We start from the raw sequence: 19,628 nt of genomic DNA, 5'->3' as shown, positions 1-19,628 counted from the left end.
ATGGAGGAGACCTCTGTCCGCTCGCGTGCGGTCGTCGCTGCTGCCATGTCTGGTCGGTGTTTTTCTCAGTTTGAGTTGGTTCGCTGGTTGAGCGTCGACTGAACGTGGGCGCGTTTTACGCTGCAGCCGTGCGGGAGAGACAGAAAGGGATTATGCAGCGAAAAAGAACGAACGGATGGAAGCCGGAGAAGGAATCGGCGTTGCAGTCCCTGGTAAGCCTAGCGCGATATAGAAAGGCGGGGAAGATCAAGTGTAGGATGGAAAAAGAGAGAAACGGTGTAGTTGTCTCTGCGACAGCGACAGTTGGTCCACTCTACAGCTCAGGACGCGCCCTCCCGTTGTCGTGGAGGTCAAAGACCATGATAAGCGAGTTATGATCAACTTCGCCTTACGTTGCAGCCGCCTCTGTGTGCTTCCTCATTGGCCCTTTTTACTCCTCCGCCGTCTTTTTCCTTTGGACAGAAAAGAAGCCGCATACATCAAAGGATGTCAACAATTTATCTGTGATCAGCCTCCTTTTCAATCAATCTAGGGCTTCAATCGCCCGGCGCGTCGTCGCACCAAACAGCAAAGGAAAACTCCCTTGACGACAAGGGTTCAGGCACGAGTACTTGGTGAGGAATGTGTCACGTGATTTCACCCAATGTATGAGCGTCAACGAGAGCTCGACAACCTCATACAAGCAGGATAGATAATAAACAAGATAAAAATGACTCCTACACCGACTTCGGATGTCCGCACGTCCGTGGTCGTGATCGTCAAGTCCGCATACTTCAGATGATCCTGCGCTTTTTCTTTGCACGCACATAAAGACTGAGACAGGCTCACTCCGAAAATAATGTGCTGTACTCACCGACGGATCTGGATACGCAGTATCTATGTTTCTCAGGATAACGTCTGTTTCATCCAATGCCAGCCTCTTTGAGTGCAAGGCGCCCTCAGCCTTTTTTACAGCCTTCGCTTGCTGTTGTTTCTCTAAGACCTGGATGAGCCCTAGATCTTGGTGCTGTTGTTGTACGACTTACGTTGCTGGAAAAAATGCCGCATAATGTCTGAATTTCGCACGTGAGATGATGTATCATGATCCTATAACCTGTGGAAGCTTACCACGCGATCCATAGTGAAAAGTCCACAGCAGCTCGATTTTATTTTCATCCATCTCGTTCAGGCGGTCGTAATCCTCTATCGAAGGCTGGCAAAGCCCGAATGGAAAGCTGTGGAATGTGTTCATCGCATGTATCGACATACAAACAAACATACTCACATGAGTTCTGCCTGGTCCGGTTCTTCTTCTTCTAGCTCTGACAACTTTGACCCGCTTTGCTCCCCAGCTGCTCCGTTCTCGGCGGTGTTCCCGTCTCCAGCAATTGCATCTGCCTCAGCAGTCTTTCCTTCTTCACCGGCAGCTTGCGAGTCAGTTGTTCCTGTCTTATCAGCAACTTGTTCTCCGCCAGATGTTGCTTCTTTATCAGCTGTTTGCTTATCAGATGCTTCCTTATCAGGTTTTTTCTGCTTGGAGTTATCGACGACTTTTCCGGGATACTTGAACTCTTGTAAAGCGCTCTCTGACAGCGAAAACGCGCAGAACTCGATCACGCCGAGCTTCGTCGGATCTGCGCAGAATAAGGTAGATCCAAATCAATCTAAGGATCGCGTACCATCTGTGGGCTGTAGATCTTGAAAGGCGAACGGAGCACGAAACGCCCTGTTGTCTGGTGTTACGATGCATTGATCGATGATCACGGGATGACTCGTCGGGACGAGCAATCGGCTAGCAATCTCTTGACCATCGACGGTTAAGATACCAGTGTATGGAGAAAGCCGGGCATCAGCTCGGGTGCCATCCCAGGACCAACGAACAACGAACGGTAAACGTCTGCAGCGTCAAGTGAGTATTGAATGTGATGGCGGATATGATTGTAGTCTCTGACACGTCCGGGCGAACCATCTATGAAGCCGGTCCATTTTCGTAAGTGGGGATCTTCGCTGCTGGTATATTGCTGCAGCTCATATGCAAGATCGCCGTCGATGAGCTGAATGGACACATCATGACCAAGCAGTTTTCCCATCGTGGCAGACTTCAACTGGATAAAGACGCGTCTGGCGACTTTAGGGACGCGTGGTCCAGACTAGCGGACGTACGTAAATATTATGGACTTTCTGCTTCGCCGCCAATTACCTCTGGAGCGTCGGTAATCCACTTACTCTATATGTTTATTGCATTCACATTAGCTGGCTGCATAGAGATTCTAAGGCCAAGCCGCAGATATTGAGAGTGCAGCTTCATGACGCCTAACCTAAAGTTTGGTTGGGCGTCTGTTTCGGAGCCGACATCAAGGGTTTTTCTTTCCGGAGTGCCAGCAAGCCCCTCTTCTCTTGTACTCTCACATACATATGCTTGTATACCAGATAAAACTCCTGAAGTCCTTTGACCTGGTATAATCATCTGATTGGCAACACCATGAATCTACATCTCGCCAACAATCTGGCGGAGCACCTTGGCAGATTAACATGTCATCACTGAAGCATTTAACCCACGTTTGTGTGAACACCGACTCGCAACAACTATAAGCATATTCATTAATCCAAAGATTCAGAGAATCATAACGTAACGGTTAGTATACTAGTACAGATGATGCCCCCATCTCGTCATTTCACAGGTCTGTTTTGGACAAGACGGTGGCACCCTGATTACTGATCAAGGTGAAACCATCAACCTTTGTTGCGCCGACCTGTTTGGGAAGGTTCGCAGCACCAACATCGCCAGCGATTCGCATCGCTTTGGCGACGTCCTTGATCTGTCATGGCGTTATCGAACAGCAGAGACAGAACATGGAGGAAGGGAGCATACATGCATTCCCGCCCCGCTCCACACCAACCTCAGCGCAGGCACCAAGGCCGCCAAAACCGCTTCTGCGTATCTTGGTGTGGACCGTGTCGCTCCTTGTAGGAATCCAGGACGAAACACAATGGTTTCTGCGTAACCCATTTGGGCGAGTGCGAGTTCAGTTTCGCCTTTCGAACGGAGATAGAGGAACGAGGACTTCGCGTTGGCACCCTCAGACTGGGATGGGGAAAGCAATGAGGAAACCGAACAACAAGGTGAGAACACAGAACATACCGAGAGATACACCATTCGCTGCTGCTTTGAAGGGTCAAAAGCGTGTTTAGCTGCGTCTACAACGTAGCTGCGCAGGCGATCAGTGAGACTCTTCGAGCACATATTGTTACGCACTCCTTATCAATCTTTGTGAATTTCTCCGCGCTTCCTGCAGCCTGCCGTGTCGTTCCCAGCGTCACGAATACGACATCCCATTTCTCCTTCTCAAGCCCTGCTTGACCCAAGTTCTCAAAGTCGATCGTGTGCTGCTCGAGCTTAGCCTTCCCCTCAGTAGGCACCTTGTCCGCAGGTGTGACGTGCCGACCGAACTCCCCGACTTTGCTGAAGTGGGGGGAGGCAAGGAGCTCACGAAGGAGATGCGAGCCAACGTTGCCTGTCGCACCGATCAGGAGTGCAGTCTTTGCTGTTCAGGTGTTAAGGTGGTGTCAGGGAGCTGGGGAGTCAACGTACTCGACATGGTGGTGATAAAGTTACAAAGAGGTTCCCTGTGCAAGTACCAGGTGCGCTCTTATGTCCCATCAAGCCAAGCCATCTTTTCCGTGCACGCGACGCCGGGATCGGGTCGCCGCGCGGCTTCTGACATAAAAGTTCGCCGGACGTTATCTCGGTCAGGTTGTGTTTTCCCGCGGTCAAGATCAGCTTTCACTTTCTGCGCTGATCGTTTTCACTCGAATTCTACAGCTCGCAGCACTGCAAGGATATCCTTCTGACGAAGGCACAATATGGCAAGTGCAGGTTGATCGTGTATTACCAAACTCGGGGCTGTACCCTCCCCGATTCGGCTCCGATCAGTGACAGGGACCACAAAATCAGTATTCATTGTTGGAACTACAAAAGATTATGAAAGCACAGGATTTCTTTGGCGTGGTTACCAGTGGCTCGCACAAGTGTCATATGGAGCGGGACGGTCCCTCACAGTCGATAGCTCGTCTGGCAGACCTTCAGTGTGCGGCCACGCTGCTTCGAGCCCGATGCTCACCGAGCTCTTGAAGGAGAGCATCAAAGTCCGATCCTCGGTCAAACTGCAGACCATTTCCTAATGAGACGTTGTCGACATCCCCAAATATTTCCGTGAATAGTGCTTGATCCATGATATAATCCTCTCGTCCCTCTGATGGCGCAGGATGACAGTCATACTCTGTATTCGTAGGTTGCAATATTTCAGCATCTCCAACCCATGTCATCTCAGTATCTGGATCCCCGTGATAGCCCGCTGAATCCAGTCCTCCTGGTGCAGTCGCTTCAGCATCGTAGGAATTCAGAGTCGAGGCGCGGATTGCTTCCAACTCGTCGTCAAACGCCAGTTCAGGCAACCGCTTCCTCACTTGGTTCGCCTCCAGCAGTAGACGAAGATCGACACCAGCGTTTTCAGGAAGCCAATTCTCGGGTAAGTCTGGTAGGCACCAAGGAAGTTGCGGCTTGAACCTAGGAGGCGACAGGCCGAGCTCACGCGCGAAGCCATCCCATGGATTGTGCGTCAAAAGTAGGTTCGATAACGATTCAGACGAGTCTCCACCAGAGGACGGCGAGGAAGAGTGAGTCCGAAACTCAGATTTTCTGACACAGACATCGTCTCGCGTGCTATCTGTAAGCCGCTTAGTGGTGCCAGATAGCTGAGCATTGGCAGTGTCCTCAAGTTCGCGCATGCGACGGAGACCGATTGCTTGTGCTCGCATAGGTTTAGGCTGCAGGAGTACAGGACCGTCCGGAGAAGCCAGTATACTCGGTGGTCTGGAAGATGACAAATGAGGTGTCGAATCAAGCTCGACGCTCATAGATGTGCGAGAGTGAGAAGTCGCAGCCAGCAATGTACCTTGCGCCACAGGAGATCTTGTCGGAACATTTCGTTCATCCGAAATATCTGAGCAATTCGAATCAGATCCAACAGCAGTACGATCAGACATAGTCCCGTGCGATTGGAGAGATGCAGACTGCCGAGCAGGCGCATCCGGACGGGTGGACAGCGTCATCGGAAATGGCCTTGGGGACGAGGATGTCTGTGTGCGAGTTCCGACTGCAGGACCATCGAATCGGGTATCAAGAGCCATGCGAGATGTTGCGCAGTTGCTTGGGCTCCTTTGTGACTTTGGCTCGGTAGTCAAGCCAGCCAGATCTTGTGCCTTCAATATGCGTCTCCTAAGCTCCGCGTGTGATACTACCGCTCAAGTCAGCTATATGCGTCCAATTGTCCATCCCATGGTGTACCTGTCTGTTCATCTAGAGCATCAAGGACTTTGGAATGAACTACTCGACGTTTGGAATTGCTGGAACGGCTATCGGTGCTGGTGGTGGAGCTCGGTGGTTTTCGATACCCACCGTCAGCTGGCCAAGTTTCGTTCGCCGTTTCTTTCCTGACAACGTTATGATATTCATGATTGGTAAGCTGTCTCTCGCGCCTCGCTGCTGCTAAGTTTATCCCGTCTCGTATTGTGCCAGGGTTGGAGGCTGCAGGCCGAAGGGATGATGGCGCCAGTCGTAAAGATCGATTTGCGAAATGCTTCTTCTCGAGGCGATTTTCTGTATCTTTGGAGCGCGCCTTTGCCAGATTCCTGCATCATAACAAGTATTTTAATCATTGAGGACAAATGCAGATATATGCATGCGTATCCAGGTATACGCACATGCGACCGCCTGTCCAATTTGCACCACCCATAGATGGTCGTCAGGGCGAATCCTAGACGCGTCAGTGACGTAACACGAGTGAACAGCAAACGAATGTCATTATCACGCCACGTCAACCCAAGGTCATTTACACATTCAGTTTGTTTCCCCAAGAATCAGTAGCCAGTGCCATACGGGCAGAGACCAGCAAGTGGAACAGAGCCCGACCGTGCGTAACAGATCATTGATTGAAGGCATGCTGTGCTGGTGCAATTCCCGCCTTTCACTGAGCTTTTGCTCTCGTATGTGTAAAACTTCTCGATCAGGCTGGGATTAAGTTCCCACTGCTCCGTAACAAGGTGCCACCAAGTAGCATTTAAAGGAGCGGTGGAAGGCCATGAGATGTTTGCGCCATATGCCTCCCGAGCGGAGTACTCGAACGTGAACACTGCGCCGTGCTCAGCTTGCGCGTCGAGGGCAGGGGCATCGGAGATATTAGAAATCCATGTGTACGAGTCGAGGACATTGAACGTAACAGGATCGATGTCGTAGGCGCGGAAGCCGGAATTGAGGTTCGTTAGCGGGGTGAGAGACGGTGCAGTCCAGGCGGTCGCTAGTGCGCTGGCAGCGGAAGGGTCGGAACCGTTGTTGGCGTAGAAAACCGAGAACTGATCTTCGTGGGTGTGACCAAAGAAGATCTCAGCAATCACGTGAGGAGAGTATCGCTCAACGATCTGGTAGAAAAGATTTGTGGGATTCGCCGTGGACGGCGAACCATTTCAGCCCGAAGGAACGTGTCCAATGATCCAAACACGTTGACCGGCGTCCTCCGAAATCTGCAAATTGTCCGCCATCCAGCGCAATTGGCCCGAAATGTCGGGATTAGTAGTGTTGATATAGTTGAACCAATTGTCACCGTACCCTGAGATACATTTGTGTTAATAACAATGTGGGATTGGCTACAGTCACTCACAGAAATCGCTGTTGAACGAAATGATCTTCAGACTTCTCCAAGTCGTGATGGCATAACCTCCATAGTGCACACTAGCATATTGGTAAGCGGTACTATCCACCCAACCCTTTTGAGCCCAGAGAGCTGAGATATGCTCATAGTTCCAGGAGAACTGATTCCCGAGATATTCCGGCTCCAGGGTGAGAGGTGCAGCACATGCTTGAGGCCATGTATCATGGTTGCCCAAAGCCGCATAAACCGGGGTGCTACCGAGTGCAGATTGAATCAAGAAAAATCTGGTGTTCAGGATGAGCCAAGAAATATCGCAGAGGGAGTAGGAGACGTACGTGATTGATTCTTCGTACTCGATATAAGTCCGACCAAGCTGCAGAGGCCAGTTGTGATTATCATGGGAAATGAGGTCTCCGGTGAAAATGGCGAAGTCGAACTCTCTGCCGGTTGGGCCAGCGCCCGCAAGAACAGGTATGGCTTCAATCGCAACACCAGCGAGATCCATGGGGAGATCACACTGAAAAGCACCAAATCTCGGTGCTGGCAAGAGAGTTGTATTCGGGCTGGAGGAAGCGTACGCGTTGTACCGGCAGCACATGTACTGGCTGCACTCGACTTCAGAGCCAATATCGTAGCGGGGATCAAGGTGGAAGTCGGACAAGTGGAGCACTCGGACGCGTTCTCCTGATGACGGAGGAGCAACCGCATTGGTGGGCTTGGCAGTGGCAAAGTATCCAGTCATGTTAAGGACGTTTGGAGGGGGAACAGTGCATGCGCCCTCGGAAACCAGTCAGGACATAGTCAATTACATCCAGGCAAATCACCTACTCCAACCCAGTGTGCACAAATAGCTTGCCCATCTTGGCCTGCAACGTCAGCCAAAGCTAAGACTTGAGTAGCAACATCGCCTTCCGACGTAATTCCATAAGTTTCGGCGCAAGAACCGTAGGTCTACAACCGTGATCAGAGTAACAACAAAGATTGGATTGATGTCGACGGACCGCAAAATTATATTTATCACACAATGCGACCATCACATTAGGCACTTCCCAAGGAGCCGTGTTTGCGAGGACCTTGCCTATGCTCAGGGCTGCCTGGCACTTTCCGCAGCTGTCCACAATGTCGGCGGTATCGATGATGTCAACGATGCTCTGGAATGTCTGAGCAGCGAGTGCGAGGGATCCTGGTGTAGACAAGTTATACGTGGGAATTATGGGCCCAGTGACTTGCTCGGTCAGTAATGAGGGAGGAATGACATAAGGATCCACGAAATCACCCTAGAGAGTTCCGTCAGGTTAATTTGTAAAGAAAGATGTGGCACACTACTCACATCTTGAATGGGATACGGCTGGGTAAGCTCGAGGGGAAACACTGAACCAGTCACGGGGTCTGTAACTATGGGTTGAACCTCCTTGGTGGTCTGCGTGGGCTCAAATCCTGGCCAGTACTCCGCAAAGAGGGAGCTGGGAAACGCAATTCCACCTGTGAAAGCAGGTGACGCGGTTCGTAGGTACGGGGGAAGGGTTGGTGATTGCGCTAGGGAACTTGCCAGGCAGAACATAGCAACAGTGAGATATGCGGCCATGTTGTCAAGCGGGTGTCCTGGCCGAGCAAGGCTTGTTTCCACAAGCGCCAGCCCAATATTTTTTGAGAAAGCATATTATATCTCCACTGGGGTAGAGAGGGATAAACCCTCTGTCGAGAACATGTGAGCATTTGCATGTCATCTCTAATCATGAGCATATCGACGAGTCTCCATATGGCCCAGGGTGTAATCCCAAGACATTATTTGAGCAAACCTGCACCCAACTCCAGGGAAGCCATCACATGTGCACACAATTTGGCATCAGACAGCAGAGAATACTAGAAGTGATTGACGAGCATACAGCTGGTGTCGTTGAGCTGGTGAGCTGGGCGGCTGCGGTCCTTCAGTTGGATACCAAGCGGAATGCAGTATCATCACACAGTGTCAGGGGCAAACAGAAAAGCTGAGCACCACGATGCCTCGACATTTGCTGTCAATCCAAAAGAACCAACTGCGCCAGCGAGACCATGCACCACTAGTACTAGTGCTTGTCAGGTTGGGAGTTTTGAAGGGTTCAATATTAGAATCACAACAATGGAGCCAATTGGGCATCTCTAGTCACGTGACGGCATAACAACGGGAACACCCTTCAACCCAAGATTTCTACACAAGGACATACAAGCCTTTCTATATGCTACTTCGAGAATGTTCATTACTGAACCGAGCCATATGTAGATCCATATGGGCAGAGGCCAGCAATAGGGACGGATGCGGATCGAGCATAGCAAATCTTGGACTCCACGCACGCAGTACTGGTACAGTTTGTGGTCTTGACTGAACTCTTACCTTCGTAAACAGTGAATTTCCCCACTAGACTGGGATTGATCTGCCACTGCTCGGTAACAAGATGCCACCAAGTGGCATTGATGGGTGCGTCGGTAGGCCACGATATGTTGGCTCCATATGCCTCGCGGGCGGAGTACTCAAAAGTGTAAGTTGGTCCATATGTCGTCTGATTATCCAGTACTGGGGCAGCCGAGATGTTAGAGAACCATGTGAACGAGTCGACGATGTTGAATGTGACAGGATCAACATCATAGGCACGGAAGCCAGAGTTCAGGTTGCTGAGCGGAGTAAGGGACGGGGCGGTCCATGCAGTCGTCAGAGCACTTGTAGCGGATATGTTTGTGCCATTGTTGGCGTAGTAGATAGAGAATTCGTCCTCGTGGGTATGGCCGAAGAAGATTTCAGCAATCACGTGAGGTGAATAGCGATCGACAATTTGATAGAAGAGATTTGTCGGGTTCGGAAGGGCTTGATTCCCATTCCAGCCAGGAGGCACATGGCCAATGATCCAAACCCGCTGACCAGCATCTTCCGAGGCTTGTAGTTCGTCGGCCATCCAACGGACCGGAAATGTCGGGGTCGGTCGTGTTGATGTAGTTGAACCAATTGTCCCTGTACCCTGATCATGACAAACTGAATGAGGTCATTGCGGTGTCAATCGGAACCACTTGCTCCAGAAGTCGGTGTTGAAGGAGATTATCTTCAGCCCTCTCCAAGTGGTATACGCATAGCCGCCATAGTGGACACTGGCGTATTCGTATGCTGCGCTGTCGACCCAGCCAGCTTCAGCCCAGAGGGCAGCAATGTGCTCGTAATTCCACGAGAACTGGTTAGCCAGATATGTGGGCTGAAGCGTCAGAGGCGAATTGTAAGCTTGTGGCCATGAGTCATGGTTGCCAAGAGTCGGATAGAGGGGCGCATAACCGATCGCATACTTGATCATGTTATAGCTGAACAATGCCTTAAGAGCATGCTGAAGACTCTTAACAGCACAAAGACATATATTAAAGTTTCCTCGTACTCAACGTACGCGTGACTCAATTGGTTGTCATTCTCATGCGAAACAAGATCACCAGTGAAGATGGCAAAGTCGAATTCTCTTCCAGTAGGCCCGGCACAGGCAAGTATAGGAATAGCCTCGATTGCGGCACCAGCAAGATCATAAGGGGTATGGCAATAGTAAGCACCATATCTCGCCGCAGGTAGTATTGTGCTGTTAGGACTTGCGATGTTCGAGCTGTAGGAGCGGCAACAAAGGTATTGTGAACAGTCCGCTTCCGAGTATGTTGAGTACCGAGGGTCGAGGTGGAAATCGGACAGATGCAACACACGAATGTGCTCGCCGCTTGGCGGCGGTGCCACGCTATTGGCTGGTTTCGGCGACGCGAAGTAACTTGTCATATCAAGCTCATTTGCGCTGGGAGAGGGCAAGAAGACTAGGAAAGTACTGTTAGAATAAGCGAGTGCAGCGGGCTGGCACACACATCGATGAACAGGGAGCAAAGATGTTGCCCGTCCTGACCAGTCACGTCGGCCAGTGCTAAGACTTGGGTCGCAATATCCCCATCGCTATTAATGTCGAAATTCTCCGCGCACGTTCCGTAGCTCTGGACGGGTAGTTAGATGCTAATCGAAAGCACAATCAGAGCACTCACAGCATACCCGAACATATTGCAAAGACTAATCATGACACCTGGAACCTCCCATGGTGCAGTGTTGGCTAGAGCCTTCCCAACGCCAAAGGCGGCTAAGCACTTTCCACAAGTCTCGTTGATGTTGGGGCTGGTAATAATTTCAACAATATTCTGGAGAGCTTGCGACGCGAGTGCAAGCGAGCCAGGCGTTGACAATTTTGTCGAAGGGAGCAGAGGTCCAGTAACGGCAGCGGTCAACAGAGATGGAGGAAGGACATAGGGGTCGGTAGTATCAGACTATTGCATTTCAGCTATGACAGGTTTACTCCAGTATGCGAGAGGACGTACGTCTGGGATGGTAGCCGGATCCGTCAACTCCAGAGGATAGACCACTCCGCTGATCGGATCTGTGATCTTGGGTTGAGGCTGAACCGTGATCTGTGTAGGCTCGAAGCCCGGCCAGTATTCCGCAAACAGGTAGCTGGGAAAGTACGGTTGACCGGTGTACGCTGCCGACGCAGTCTGTAGATAAGGAGGGAGGGTTGGTGTCTGTGCCCATGATGCAGCGGCACAAGAGAAGAGAACGAGCGCCATGGCGATGTCAGCCTACCTAACGTCTGAAGTCCTCTGGCTAACAGTCACGCAGTACGGCATGCCGCCTTTATCCCTGGTTCAGAGAGTGGGTATTAGAACAACCGATCATCTGGGGTGGGAATTGGGAATTGGCGAAGTCTCGTGGATTCGTCCATGCCCGGAGCGTCTGATCAAGAAGTTTGCAGTCCAACCGTAATTGCAGCATGGCGTGGTCGCACGGGACGAACGTGCCAATTTTTTTTACTGATCTAATCAGGGAATACCGTACAATTTAGGACCACAAGGAACTAACGCATTGTGTCAAGCAAGAATAATGTGCTGGATAGCAGTGCGGAGACTAGAAGTTCTTTTCCACCAACGCTGGCACCATAAATTTCACTTGACCCGACGCGTCGGCAGTCACGTGCCTCTGACTCGAACGGAGGCTGAGAAGACCGTTGCTAATTTTTTTCCCATCAACCACCTCAGATACAAAGAACATCGTAGAAAATCTCAGTATAAGTACGGCTATATTCGTCCGAAGAATACGTCGGATGAAGGCGGGATTCTTTATTGGACGGACCCGTACGTCGACCCGTACGGGCACAGACCGGCAAGCGGAACAGAGCCCGACCGGGCATAACAAATCTTCGACTGCACGCATGCCGTGCTGGTGCAGTTGGTCGTATACGTCGAGCTCTTCCCTTCATATATCGTGAACTTCTCCACAAGGCTCGGGTTGACTTCCCATTGTTCAGTGACGAGATGCCACCAGGTGGCGTTGAGCGGCGCGTCTACAGGCCAGGAGATGTTGGCTCCGTACGCTTCGCGTGCAGAATACTCGAACGTGTATGTCGCACCGACGGCAGACTGGTTGTCCAGTGCGGGGGCTGCGGTGACGTTCGAGAACCACGTGTAAGAATCGAGGATGTTGAACGTGACAGGGTCGATATCATACGCGCGGAACCCAGAGCTCAGGTTGGTTAGCGGAGTGAGGGAAGGAGCAGTCCATCCAGTAGCGACCGCAGTTTCCGCCGACATTGTGGTGCCATTGTTGGCGTAGAATATGGAGAACTCGTCTTCGTGTGTGTGGCCAAAGAAGATCTCGGTAATGACAATGCGGGGAATAGCGGTCAACGATCTGATAAAACAAGTTTGTGGGGTTCGGGAGAGAGTTCGTGCCGCTCCAGCCGGGCGGGACGTGTCCAATTATCCAGAAACGCTGGCCTGCGTCCTCGGACGCTTGAAGCTCATCCGCCATCCAGCGGAATTGACCGGAGATATCGGGGTCAGAGGTGTTCAAGTAGTTGAACCAGTTGTCGCGGTACCCTTGTCTCAGGCGTTAGGTACATTTATCACGACTGACAGTTATTACACTTACAGAAATCCGTGTTGAAGGAAATGATCTTCAGGCCCCTCCATGTAGTGTACGCATATCCGCCATAGTGAACACTAGCGTACTGATACGCCGTACTGTCAATCCAGTCCTGCTGAGCCCAAAGTGCTGAGATATGCTCATAGTCCCAAGAAAACTGGTTTGCCAGATACTCCGGCTGAAGGCTCAGAGGGGAATTGTATGCTTGAGGCCAGGTGTCGTGGTTACCTAGAGTAGGGTAGAGGGGAGCATATCCAATGATTTGCTTCATCATCGAGTAGCTGGAGAGGATTGTCAATACATTAGAATCGATAGGGATACTTGTACGCACATTGATGTCTCCTCGTATTCGACATACGCGCGTCCGAGCTGGTGATCATTGTCATGTGAAACGAGGTCACCAGTGAAGATAGCAAAATCGAATTCCCGTCCGGTCGGACCAGCTCCGGCAAGGACCGGGATAGCTTCGACTGCAACACCGGCAAGGTCATACGGCGTATCGCACAGGAACGCTCCGTAGCGAGGGGCGGGGAAGACAGTTGTGTTCGGGCTCGCGAGGTTGTTGCTACACGAACGGCAGCAAAGCCCGCTCGAGCAGTCGGCCTCCGAATAGGTGGAGTAACGGGGATCGAGGTGAAAGTCGGAGACATGGAGAACACGGACACGTTTGCCACTTGGAGGAGGAGCGGCTGCGTTTGCCGGCTTGGGAGAGGCGAAGTACCCTGTTAGGTCGAGCGTGTTGACGGCTGGAAGAGAACAGGAACTCTGATGGCTCCGTTCAATAGATAAGACAGGGTGTAGAGAGGGATACATACACCTAACCAGAGAGCACATAGGTACTCTCCATCCTGGCTCGTAACATCTGCGAGTGCCAATACTTGAGTAGCAATCTGCCCGTCGGTGATCACCGCAAACTGCTCAGCGCAAGTGCCGTAGCTCTGAAGAATAGATGAGAGGTGGGGATAATGTTTCTAATCAAAGCGCTCACCTTATAACCGAAGATGTTGCAGAGCTCGATGATAACACCAGAGACTTCCCAGGGAGCAGTTGTAGCCAGCATCTTCACCACCCCAAGGGCAGCCAAGCATTTCCCGCACGTGCCCTCAATCTGGGAGCTGTTCGTGATCTCGAGGATGCTCTGAAGAGTCTGTGCCGCGAGCGCAAGTGAGCCTGGAGTAAACAGGTTCATATTCGGCAGCAGGGGTCCTGTGACCGCGTCCGGGAAGAGCAGTGAGGGAGGAATGACATAAGGATCTGTCGTATCGTACTACACAAGATCAATCTTGCGCTTCCAACCGCGATACGCGTCACTCGCGTCGGGGATCGTGTCCGGGTCCGTCAGTTCCATAGGGTAGATCGTCCCACTCACGGGATCTGTGATCTTAGGCTGAGGCTGGACGGACGTTTGAGTAGGCTCAAACCCAGGCCAGTACTCGGCGAACAGCGAGCTGGGAAAGTATGGTTGACCAGTGAATGCAGCTGAAGCCGTCTGTAAATAAGGAGGCAAGGCTGGTGTCTGAGCTAAGGCCGTAGCAGCAATCGACAGGGAGAGGAGGAGCGCCATACTGAGCAGGATGGAGGTGCCCTGGAGTAGCAGAGCGTCCAGTACCCAGACTATAAGTGTTCATTTCACAGGCTAGGTGGATGAACTGAGTCTCCGACTTCCTGGGACCGCATGACGTAGAAAAAATCCCTGATCGATGCAAATGGCACCGAAGCAGAAGAGTGCGGCGACTAGCTAGAGCGTTCGAGTGCAGGCAGCCAGCATCCCAGACACTTAAATACCTCACGCTCGCGAACAGCCGACGAACGTGCAGACAGCGAGATCAGGCACAGGCGCATGGTCCACGAGAAGAGAGAGCATATATGCGTGTGAGCAGGAGGCGAGAGATGCGCTGGTGAACCTTCGAAAGCGGACAAGGACTAGCTCGAAAAGTGCTGGCACAAAGGTGGTCCATGCGGCAGCCTTCGAGATCACGTGCCGATTTCCAGATAACTTCCGATCTGTCTTTCTTTCTCTGATCCTTTCACCCTCGGCCTCAGAGCTAAATGGACTATCACTTTCCAACTCCGGATTTCGTAAGGCTTGTCTGGGCCAGTGAGAACGTCGGCCGAAAATCACGTGATATTGCACCCTTCTGAGGAACACGTCGAGATGGGAAGCACGGAGAGCCGTCGGCAGGAACGGCTCGTCTTCTACCGAATCACCGCGGCACCTAAACTTGCCACCAACAAACATGCAACACGCCAAGTAAAATAAGAGGTGCGACACCCATCAACCAGCTAAATACCATTCAACCCATTTTTACAAAATAAATTTCAGGCTAGGCTCAGGAAAGATGTAGGGGAGGGGAGGGGGCGACTACTGCACCGACCCGTACTTGGAGCCATACGGGCACGCCCCGGAGATAGGGAACGACCCACTCCTCGCGTAGCATATCTTGCTCTCTACGCATGCCTGGCTCGTACAGTTCCCAGTCTTGACTGAGTTCTTCCCTTGATACGTCGTGAACTTCTCGACGAGGGAGGGGTTGGATTCCCACTGCTCGGTCACGAGGTGCCACCAGGTTGCGTTTAGCGGGGCAGTTGCGGGCCAGGGGATGTTCGCGCCGTACGCTTCGCGCGCGGAGTATTCGAACGAGTAGACTGCTCCGTGCGAAGTCTGGTTATCCACTGCGGCGGCGGCGGAGATGTTGGAGATCCAGGTGTACGAGTCGAGTACGTTAAACGTCACCGGGTCGACGTCATATGCCCTAAACCCGCTGTTCAGGTTCGTAAGCGGGGTGAGGGAGGGCACGATCCAGCTCGTCGCAAGGGCAGTGGCCGCCGAAGGGTTCGTAGCATTGTTATCATAGTACACCGCGAACTCGTCCTCGTGGTTATGGCCAAAGAATATCTCGGCGATGACGTGGGGAGAGTAGCGAGCCACAATCTGGTAGAACAAGTTCGTAGGGTTCGGGATGGCGCTGTAGGCGTCCCAGCCGGGAGGGACGTGGCCGATGATCCATACGCGCTCGCCTGCGTCTTCAGACTTTTGGAGTTCGTCGGTCATCCACCTGAATTGGCCGGAGATGTCAGGGTTAGATGTGTTGATATAGTTGTACCAGCTTCTGCAGGTTAGCGCCGTTCATTGACAGGAGACAGCAGGGAGGCTCACTTGGCCGTGTACCAGAAATCCGTGTTGAAGGAGATGACCTTGAGCCCCCTCCAAGTGGTATACGCATATCCACCATAATGCACACTAGCGTAAGCTTTGGCAGTGTCGTCGATCCACCCATTCATAGCCCAGAGGGAGGAGATGTGCTCGTAGTTCCATGAATACTGGTCAGCGAGGTAGGAAGGCGTGAGCGTGACAGGTGAGTTGAGGGCTTGAGGCCAGGAGTCGTGGTTGCCCAGTGCGGCGAAGAGGGGAGAGCCACCGATCGCGTGCTTGATCATCGAGAAGCTGCACTTGAGTCAGCCTTGTTGGTGAATACATGGGAAAAAGTTGCGCACATGGACGTCTCCTCATACTCGACATACGCCCTTCCCAGCTGGTTATCATTATCATGGCTGACAAGATCCCCCGTAAAGATCGCGAAATCGAACTCCCTTCCCGTCTTTCCCGCGCCCGCCAGCTCAGGGATAGCCTCGACCGCCACACCTGCGAGGTCGTACGGTGTATCGCAGCTATATGCACCGTAACGAGGAGCAGGGAGAACAGTCTTGTTCGGGCTGGAGTTGGCGTCTGAGTACGAGCGGCAGCAGAGGTACTGAGAGCAGGATGCTTCTGCGTGCGTGGCGTACCGAGGGTCGAGGTGGAAGTCGGACAAGTGAAGGACACGAATGCGTTCGCCGGAGGGAGGGGGAGCGACGGCGTTCGCAGGCTTGGGCTTGGAGAAATACCCGTCCATGTCCAGGGTGTTGACGGCGGGGAGGTCGCATGCGGACTGCCCGGCAGGGTTAGAAGAGAGAGAGGTAGGGAGGAAACCTTACGTTGAATGACATCGCGCATATATACTCGCCGTCCTGTCCGGTGACATCCGCAAGAGCCAAGATCTGGGCAGCAACATCACCATCGGAGGTGATTCCAAAGTTCTCCGCGCAGGTGCCATAGCTCTACCCATCCGCATGAGTACCATCCTCTCCCAACATAATTGACACGCACGTCGTAACCATACAAGTTGCACAACTCAATAAGCACACCAGGGATCTCCCAAGGCGCCGTATTAGCCAGAACCTTTCCGACCCCAAGCGCGGCCAAGCACTGCCCGCACGTATTGTTAATCAGCGCGCCCGTAGTGCCATTGATGATGTCCATAATGCTCTGTACAGCCTGGGAGGCGAGCTGCGACGACCCCGGAGTGGACAGAGAGGCGTTGGCAGGCAGGGGGCCGGTGATGACGGCTTGCAACAGCGAGGGGGGAAGAACATATGGATCGGTCAGGTCGTTCTACAACAGCGTCAGCGCACAGCGAGTATGAAGGAGGAAAACGCACATCAGGGATCGTGTTGGCATCTGTGAGCTCGAGAGGGTAGACGACGCCCGAAACGGGATCAGTGACCTTAGGCTGGACCTGAGACTTCGTCTGGGTAGGCTCATATCCCGGCCAGTATTCTGCGAACAAGTTGGCAGGGAAGTTGGGCTTGCCAGTGAAGGCAGAAGAGGCGGTAGCGAGATGCGGAGGGAGCTGGGCGTACGTGCCCAGTGTGGGGAGGAGGAGGAGAGCTAGCATCCTTGGAATGAGAATACTGGAGAGAGCGCCCTGGTATGTCATGTTCCATTGCAGGCCAATTTATCTTGTTGAGAGATCTAATCAGTGATCCATATGCGTCTTCTGTTCGGATTGATGAAGTCCGTTCCTGCGCATGTGCAACATCCCACAGTGGACGTATTCTTTTCCCATCCAAAGAGGCGAATAATGAAATGAGCCGGCAACAACGATATCCCGAGGATGAACAACGTGCACTTACAAACAACTCTCAAGACGTCTGATATCTGACAGCTTGGTTAAATAACATCCATCTATGAGATCCCCGGTGCTGAGATAGGCAGTCCTTCCGTCCTACAGTACTGGTTGTTCATGTCCAGACTCATGGAATGGAGCGCACGTTCCTCGAACAGAGCGGCACTTTTGGCACATGTGGAAAGGGTGGATGGACCCTGGAACAACAATGTGAGACTGCAATGTCCCACTTATGCCAAGCATGTGCCAGAGCTATTTCCGGTCTGGACAAACACGTCATTAGAAGCTGGACTAGACCACGCGACGCCACTGCTGAATCTACCTACACCTCCCTCGCTCCGATCCACTTGTTCACCATCGCCACCGCCGCACTTGGCTTGTTGTAGGCTACCATATGCCCCGCCCCCTGCACAGTAGCATACAACAGCTTTCCCGTCTTCCCCTCCACCTGCGCGGCCTTCCATTCCCCTCCTGCCCAGGTACTGAGTGCCTCGGCGTTAAACGCCGCTTGCCCGTGCCATTCGAGCGCTTCGAGCCACCGGATGTTGCCGACCCAGTTACAGATCCAGTCGTAGGTGCCAACGTAGATCAGCGCGTCCACGCCTCGCTCGAGCAGGGAGGAGACGTAGAATGACGTTGGACGGTAGCTGTCGAACCTTTCCCTGACTAATATGCACATCGTCAATCAACATGTCTCTGTGTGTATCTTGGAGGACGTACAGCCAGCGTTGATCGTGTTATTGCATCCGACGAACACCCCTACGGCAGGATCTACACCCAACTGCGCTCGCGTGGAAGGCGTGTTCAAATACTTCGAAATGCTGTTGAAGATAGGATAACAAAGCGCATGAATCCCACCTTTACATTCCTGTTCCCTTTTCAGCTTCTGTCGCGTTCAGCAAAGAAAGATCGTACGTTATCGCTTAGGTCATAAGGGTTCCGCTCTGTAACGCGATACGGTGCGCTCAGCTCGTTCTCGCAGAAGAGAGTAGCGGCCGTGCATGCGAGGTCAGACTGTTCTAGCTCACACGAAGCCGTGAGCAATTCCCTACAGCGCGGGAGGGCCCGGCGCATCCGTACGCAGGTGCTGATGTCTAGCACTGGGGGGACGGAGGCGCTCGTGCATGCCATGTCATAGTAGGCGAGGATCGTCCTGATCTCCGTGAGTATGATGCATGTCAGGGAGAAATGGGCACACACTCCTTAGCATCGGTGATCCCGTCGCCGATGACGATACTCTTCAGGTTGATGGGCGTGAAGCCCCTCTTCTCCGCACTCCGATTCATATCCCATATCTCGCTCGCAAACACCGGCACATATCGCCCCCCATACGAGCTCCCAGCCAAATGGAACGGTCTCCCTTTAAACTCAGCAAATGCCTCTGTAAAGATGAACGCAAACGCCGCCGCATCCTTTGCCGCATCCTCGGTAGTGTACACCTCCTCCCCGAACTCGGAGTAGGAGAACCCGACGTTCACGGGTGAGTCGAGGTAGAAGATGTTCACTTCTGCGTTCCAGCCGTGGGGGTTGTATAGCGTGCCGTTCCCTGAGGGGTCGACCGTGCACGGCCCGATCTGCATAAGCATGTCCATGCTGCTTGAGCACCCAGGGCCGCCAGTGACCCACATCACCAAGTCGTCTGTTGCGGGGCTACGGCGGCTCTCGAAGAACTTCAATAAACTGTCAGTAACTTCCTATGCTGGGAACAGAAGTGCCCACGTAAAACCACATATGCTTCGCACCCTGTGCAACATCAAGGTACCCAGTATACACCTTCACACCAGTATCGCACCACCCCTCAGTACGCTTCACGCGCACCCCATATCCAGGGAAAGCAGCGTGCGAGAGCTGAGTGTACTCTCCAGGAAGGATATGCGCGAGTTCCCGCTCCGGTGCCGGGAAGTCGATAGGCTGGAAAGACGTCTGGATCGCCTGAGTCGCCTTGAAGGCCAGCAGGCTCAGAACGAGCTTGGAAAGGAAGTTCATCGTGGTCAATGATCAAGACGTTCTTTCGTGATTAGGAGGAACCATAGTCCTTGTAGA

General features: G+C 52.6%; 8 protein-coding genes across 8 annotated transcripts; all 8 read right to left on the bottom strand.

The window, feature by feature from the left end:
* Window positions 1-625: 625 nt before the first annotated feature.
* On the bottom strand, window positions 626-3,578 carry DACRYDRAFT_116261 (uncharacterized protein; the record flags this gene model as incomplete). Its single annotated transcript, XM_040770170.1, has 11 exons — window positions 626-794; window positions 854-975; window positions 1,026-1,052; window positions 1,108-1,214; window positions 1,265-1,613; window positions 1,659-1,876; window positions 2,659-2,798; window positions 2,852-3,064; window positions 3,122-3,188; window positions 3,236-3,524; window positions 3,572-3,578. 11 exons carry the CDS (start codon window positions 3,576-3,578, stop codon window positions 774-776), a joined length of 1,560 nt encoding a protein of 519 aa, XP_040628723.1. The 3' UTR covers window positions 626-773.
* Window positions 3,579-3,989: 411 nt separating this feature from the next.
* Window positions 3,990-5,774, bottom strand: DACRYDRAFT_107558 (uncharacterized protein; the record flags this gene model as incomplete). The annotated part of the gene is made up of 4 exons (XM_040768502.1): window positions 3,990-4,051; window positions 4,101-5,276; window positions 5,327-5,670; window positions 5,743-5,774. 4 exons carry the CDS (start codon window positions 5,772-5,774, stop codon window positions 3,990-3,992), a joined length of 1,614 nt encoding a protein of 537 aa, XP_040628722.1.
* Window positions 5,775-5,898: 124 nt separating this feature from the next.
* Window positions 5,899-8,271, bottom strand: DACRYDRAFT_107557 (sphingomyelin phosphodiesterase; the record flags this gene model as incomplete). Its single annotated transcript, XM_040768501.1, has 7 exons — window positions 5,899-6,456; window positions 6,517-6,644; window positions 6,696-6,970; window positions 7,022-7,464; window positions 7,515-7,637; window positions 7,688-7,963; window positions 8,017-8,271. The coding sequence occupies 7 exons, from the start codon at window positions 8,269-8,271 to the stop codon at window positions 5,899-5,901; spliced, it is 2,058 nt and encodes a 685-aa protein (XP_040628721.1).
* A 652-nt stretch (window positions 8,272-8,923) lies between these two features.
* Window positions 8,924-9,613, bottom strand: DACRYDRAFT_107556 (uncharacterized protein; the record flags this gene model as incomplete). The annotated part of the gene is made up of 1 exon (XM_040768500.1): window positions 8,924-9,613. The coding sequence occupies one exon, from the start codon at window positions 9,611-9,613 to the stop codon at window positions 8,924-8,926; it is 690 nt and encodes a 229-aa protein (XP_040628720.1).
* Window positions 9,614-9,700: 87 nt separating this feature from the next.
* Window positions 9,701-11,285, bottom strand: DACRYDRAFT_107555 (uncharacterized protein; the record flags this gene model as incomplete). The annotated part of the gene is made up of 5 exons (XM_040768499.1): window positions 9,701-10,007; window positions 10,079-10,530; window positions 10,587-10,664; window positions 10,713-10,988; window positions 11,040-11,285. The coding sequence occupies 5 exons, from the start codon at window positions 11,283-11,285 to the stop codon at window positions 9,701-9,703; spliced, it is 1,359 nt and encodes a 452-aa protein (XP_040628719.1).
* A 549-nt stretch (window positions 11,286-11,834) lies between these two features.
* DACRYDRAFT_107554 (Ser/Thr protein phosphatase family protein) lies at window positions 11,835-14,203 on the bottom strand (the record flags this gene model as incomplete). The annotated part of the gene is made up of 7 exons (XM_040768498.1): window positions 11,835-12,405; window positions 12,506-12,593; window positions 12,646-12,920; window positions 12,971-13,404; window positions 13,455-13,577; window positions 13,628-13,893; window positions 13,951-14,203. 7 exons carry the CDS (start codon window positions 14,201-14,203, stop codon window positions 11,835-11,837), a joined length of 2,010 nt encoding a protein of 669 aa, XP_040628718.1.
* A 749-nt stretch (window positions 14,204-14,952) lies between these two features.
* DACRYDRAFT_22199 (Ser/Thr protein phosphatase family protein) lies at window positions 14,953-17,399 on the bottom strand. Its single transcript, XM_040772726.1, has 6 exons — window positions 17,118-17,399; window positions 16,787-17,071; window positions 16,615-16,737; window positions 16,135-16,568; window positions 15,797-16,084; window positions 14,953-15,746 (listed from the first exon to the last, which is right to left on the bottom strand). Exons 1-6 carry the CDS (start codon window positions 17,352-17,354, stop codon window positions 15,002-15,004), a joined length of 2,112 nt encoding a protein of 703 aa, XP_040628717.1. The 5' UTR covers window positions 17,355-17,399; the 3' UTR covers window positions 14,953-15,001.
* A 508-nt stretch (window positions 17,400-17,907) lies between these two features.
* Window positions 17,908-19,571, bottom strand: DACRYDRAFT_79454 (serine carboxypeptidase; the record flags this gene model as incomplete). The annotated part of the gene is made up of 5 exons (XM_040776397.1): window positions 17,908-18,251; window positions 18,306-18,453; window positions 18,501-18,738; window positions 18,786-19,255; window positions 19,305-19,571. 5 exons carry the CDS (start codon window positions 19,569-19,571, stop codon window positions 17,908-17,910), a joined length of 1,467 nt encoding a protein of 488 aa, XP_040628716.1.
* Between the last annotated feature and the right edge of the window lie 57 nt (window positions 19,572-19,628).

This window comes from Dacryopinax primogenitus (assembly GCF_000292625.1).
Source record: "Dacryopinax primogenitus strain DJM-731 SS1 chromosome Unknown DACRYscaffold_9, whole genome shotgun sequence".
NCBI classification, from domain to species: Eukaryota; Fungi; Basidiomycota; class Dacrymycetes; order Dacrymycetales; family Dacrymycetaceae; genus Dacryopinax; species Dacryopinax primogenitus.
This window is presented reverse-complemented; position numbering and strand designations above follow the sequence as displayed.

What these genes read in the sequence shown, in the direction of transcription:
- DACRYDRAFT_22199 (XM_040772726.1), bottom strand. Translation starts at nt 17,354, where the DNA reads ATGCTAGCTCTCCTCCTCCTCCCCACACTGGGCACGTACGCCCAGCTC. An exon ending in ATGCCAACACGATCCCTGAT is followed by an intron (nt 17,072 to 17,117) that starts GTGCGTTTTCCT and finishes ACGCTGTTGTAG; the next exon opens with AACGACCTGACCGATCCATA. An exon ending in GATTTCTGGTACACGGCCAA is followed by an intron (nt 15,747 to 15,796) that starts GTGAGCCTCCCT and finishes AACCTGCAGAAG; the next exon opens with CTGGTACAACTATATCAACA.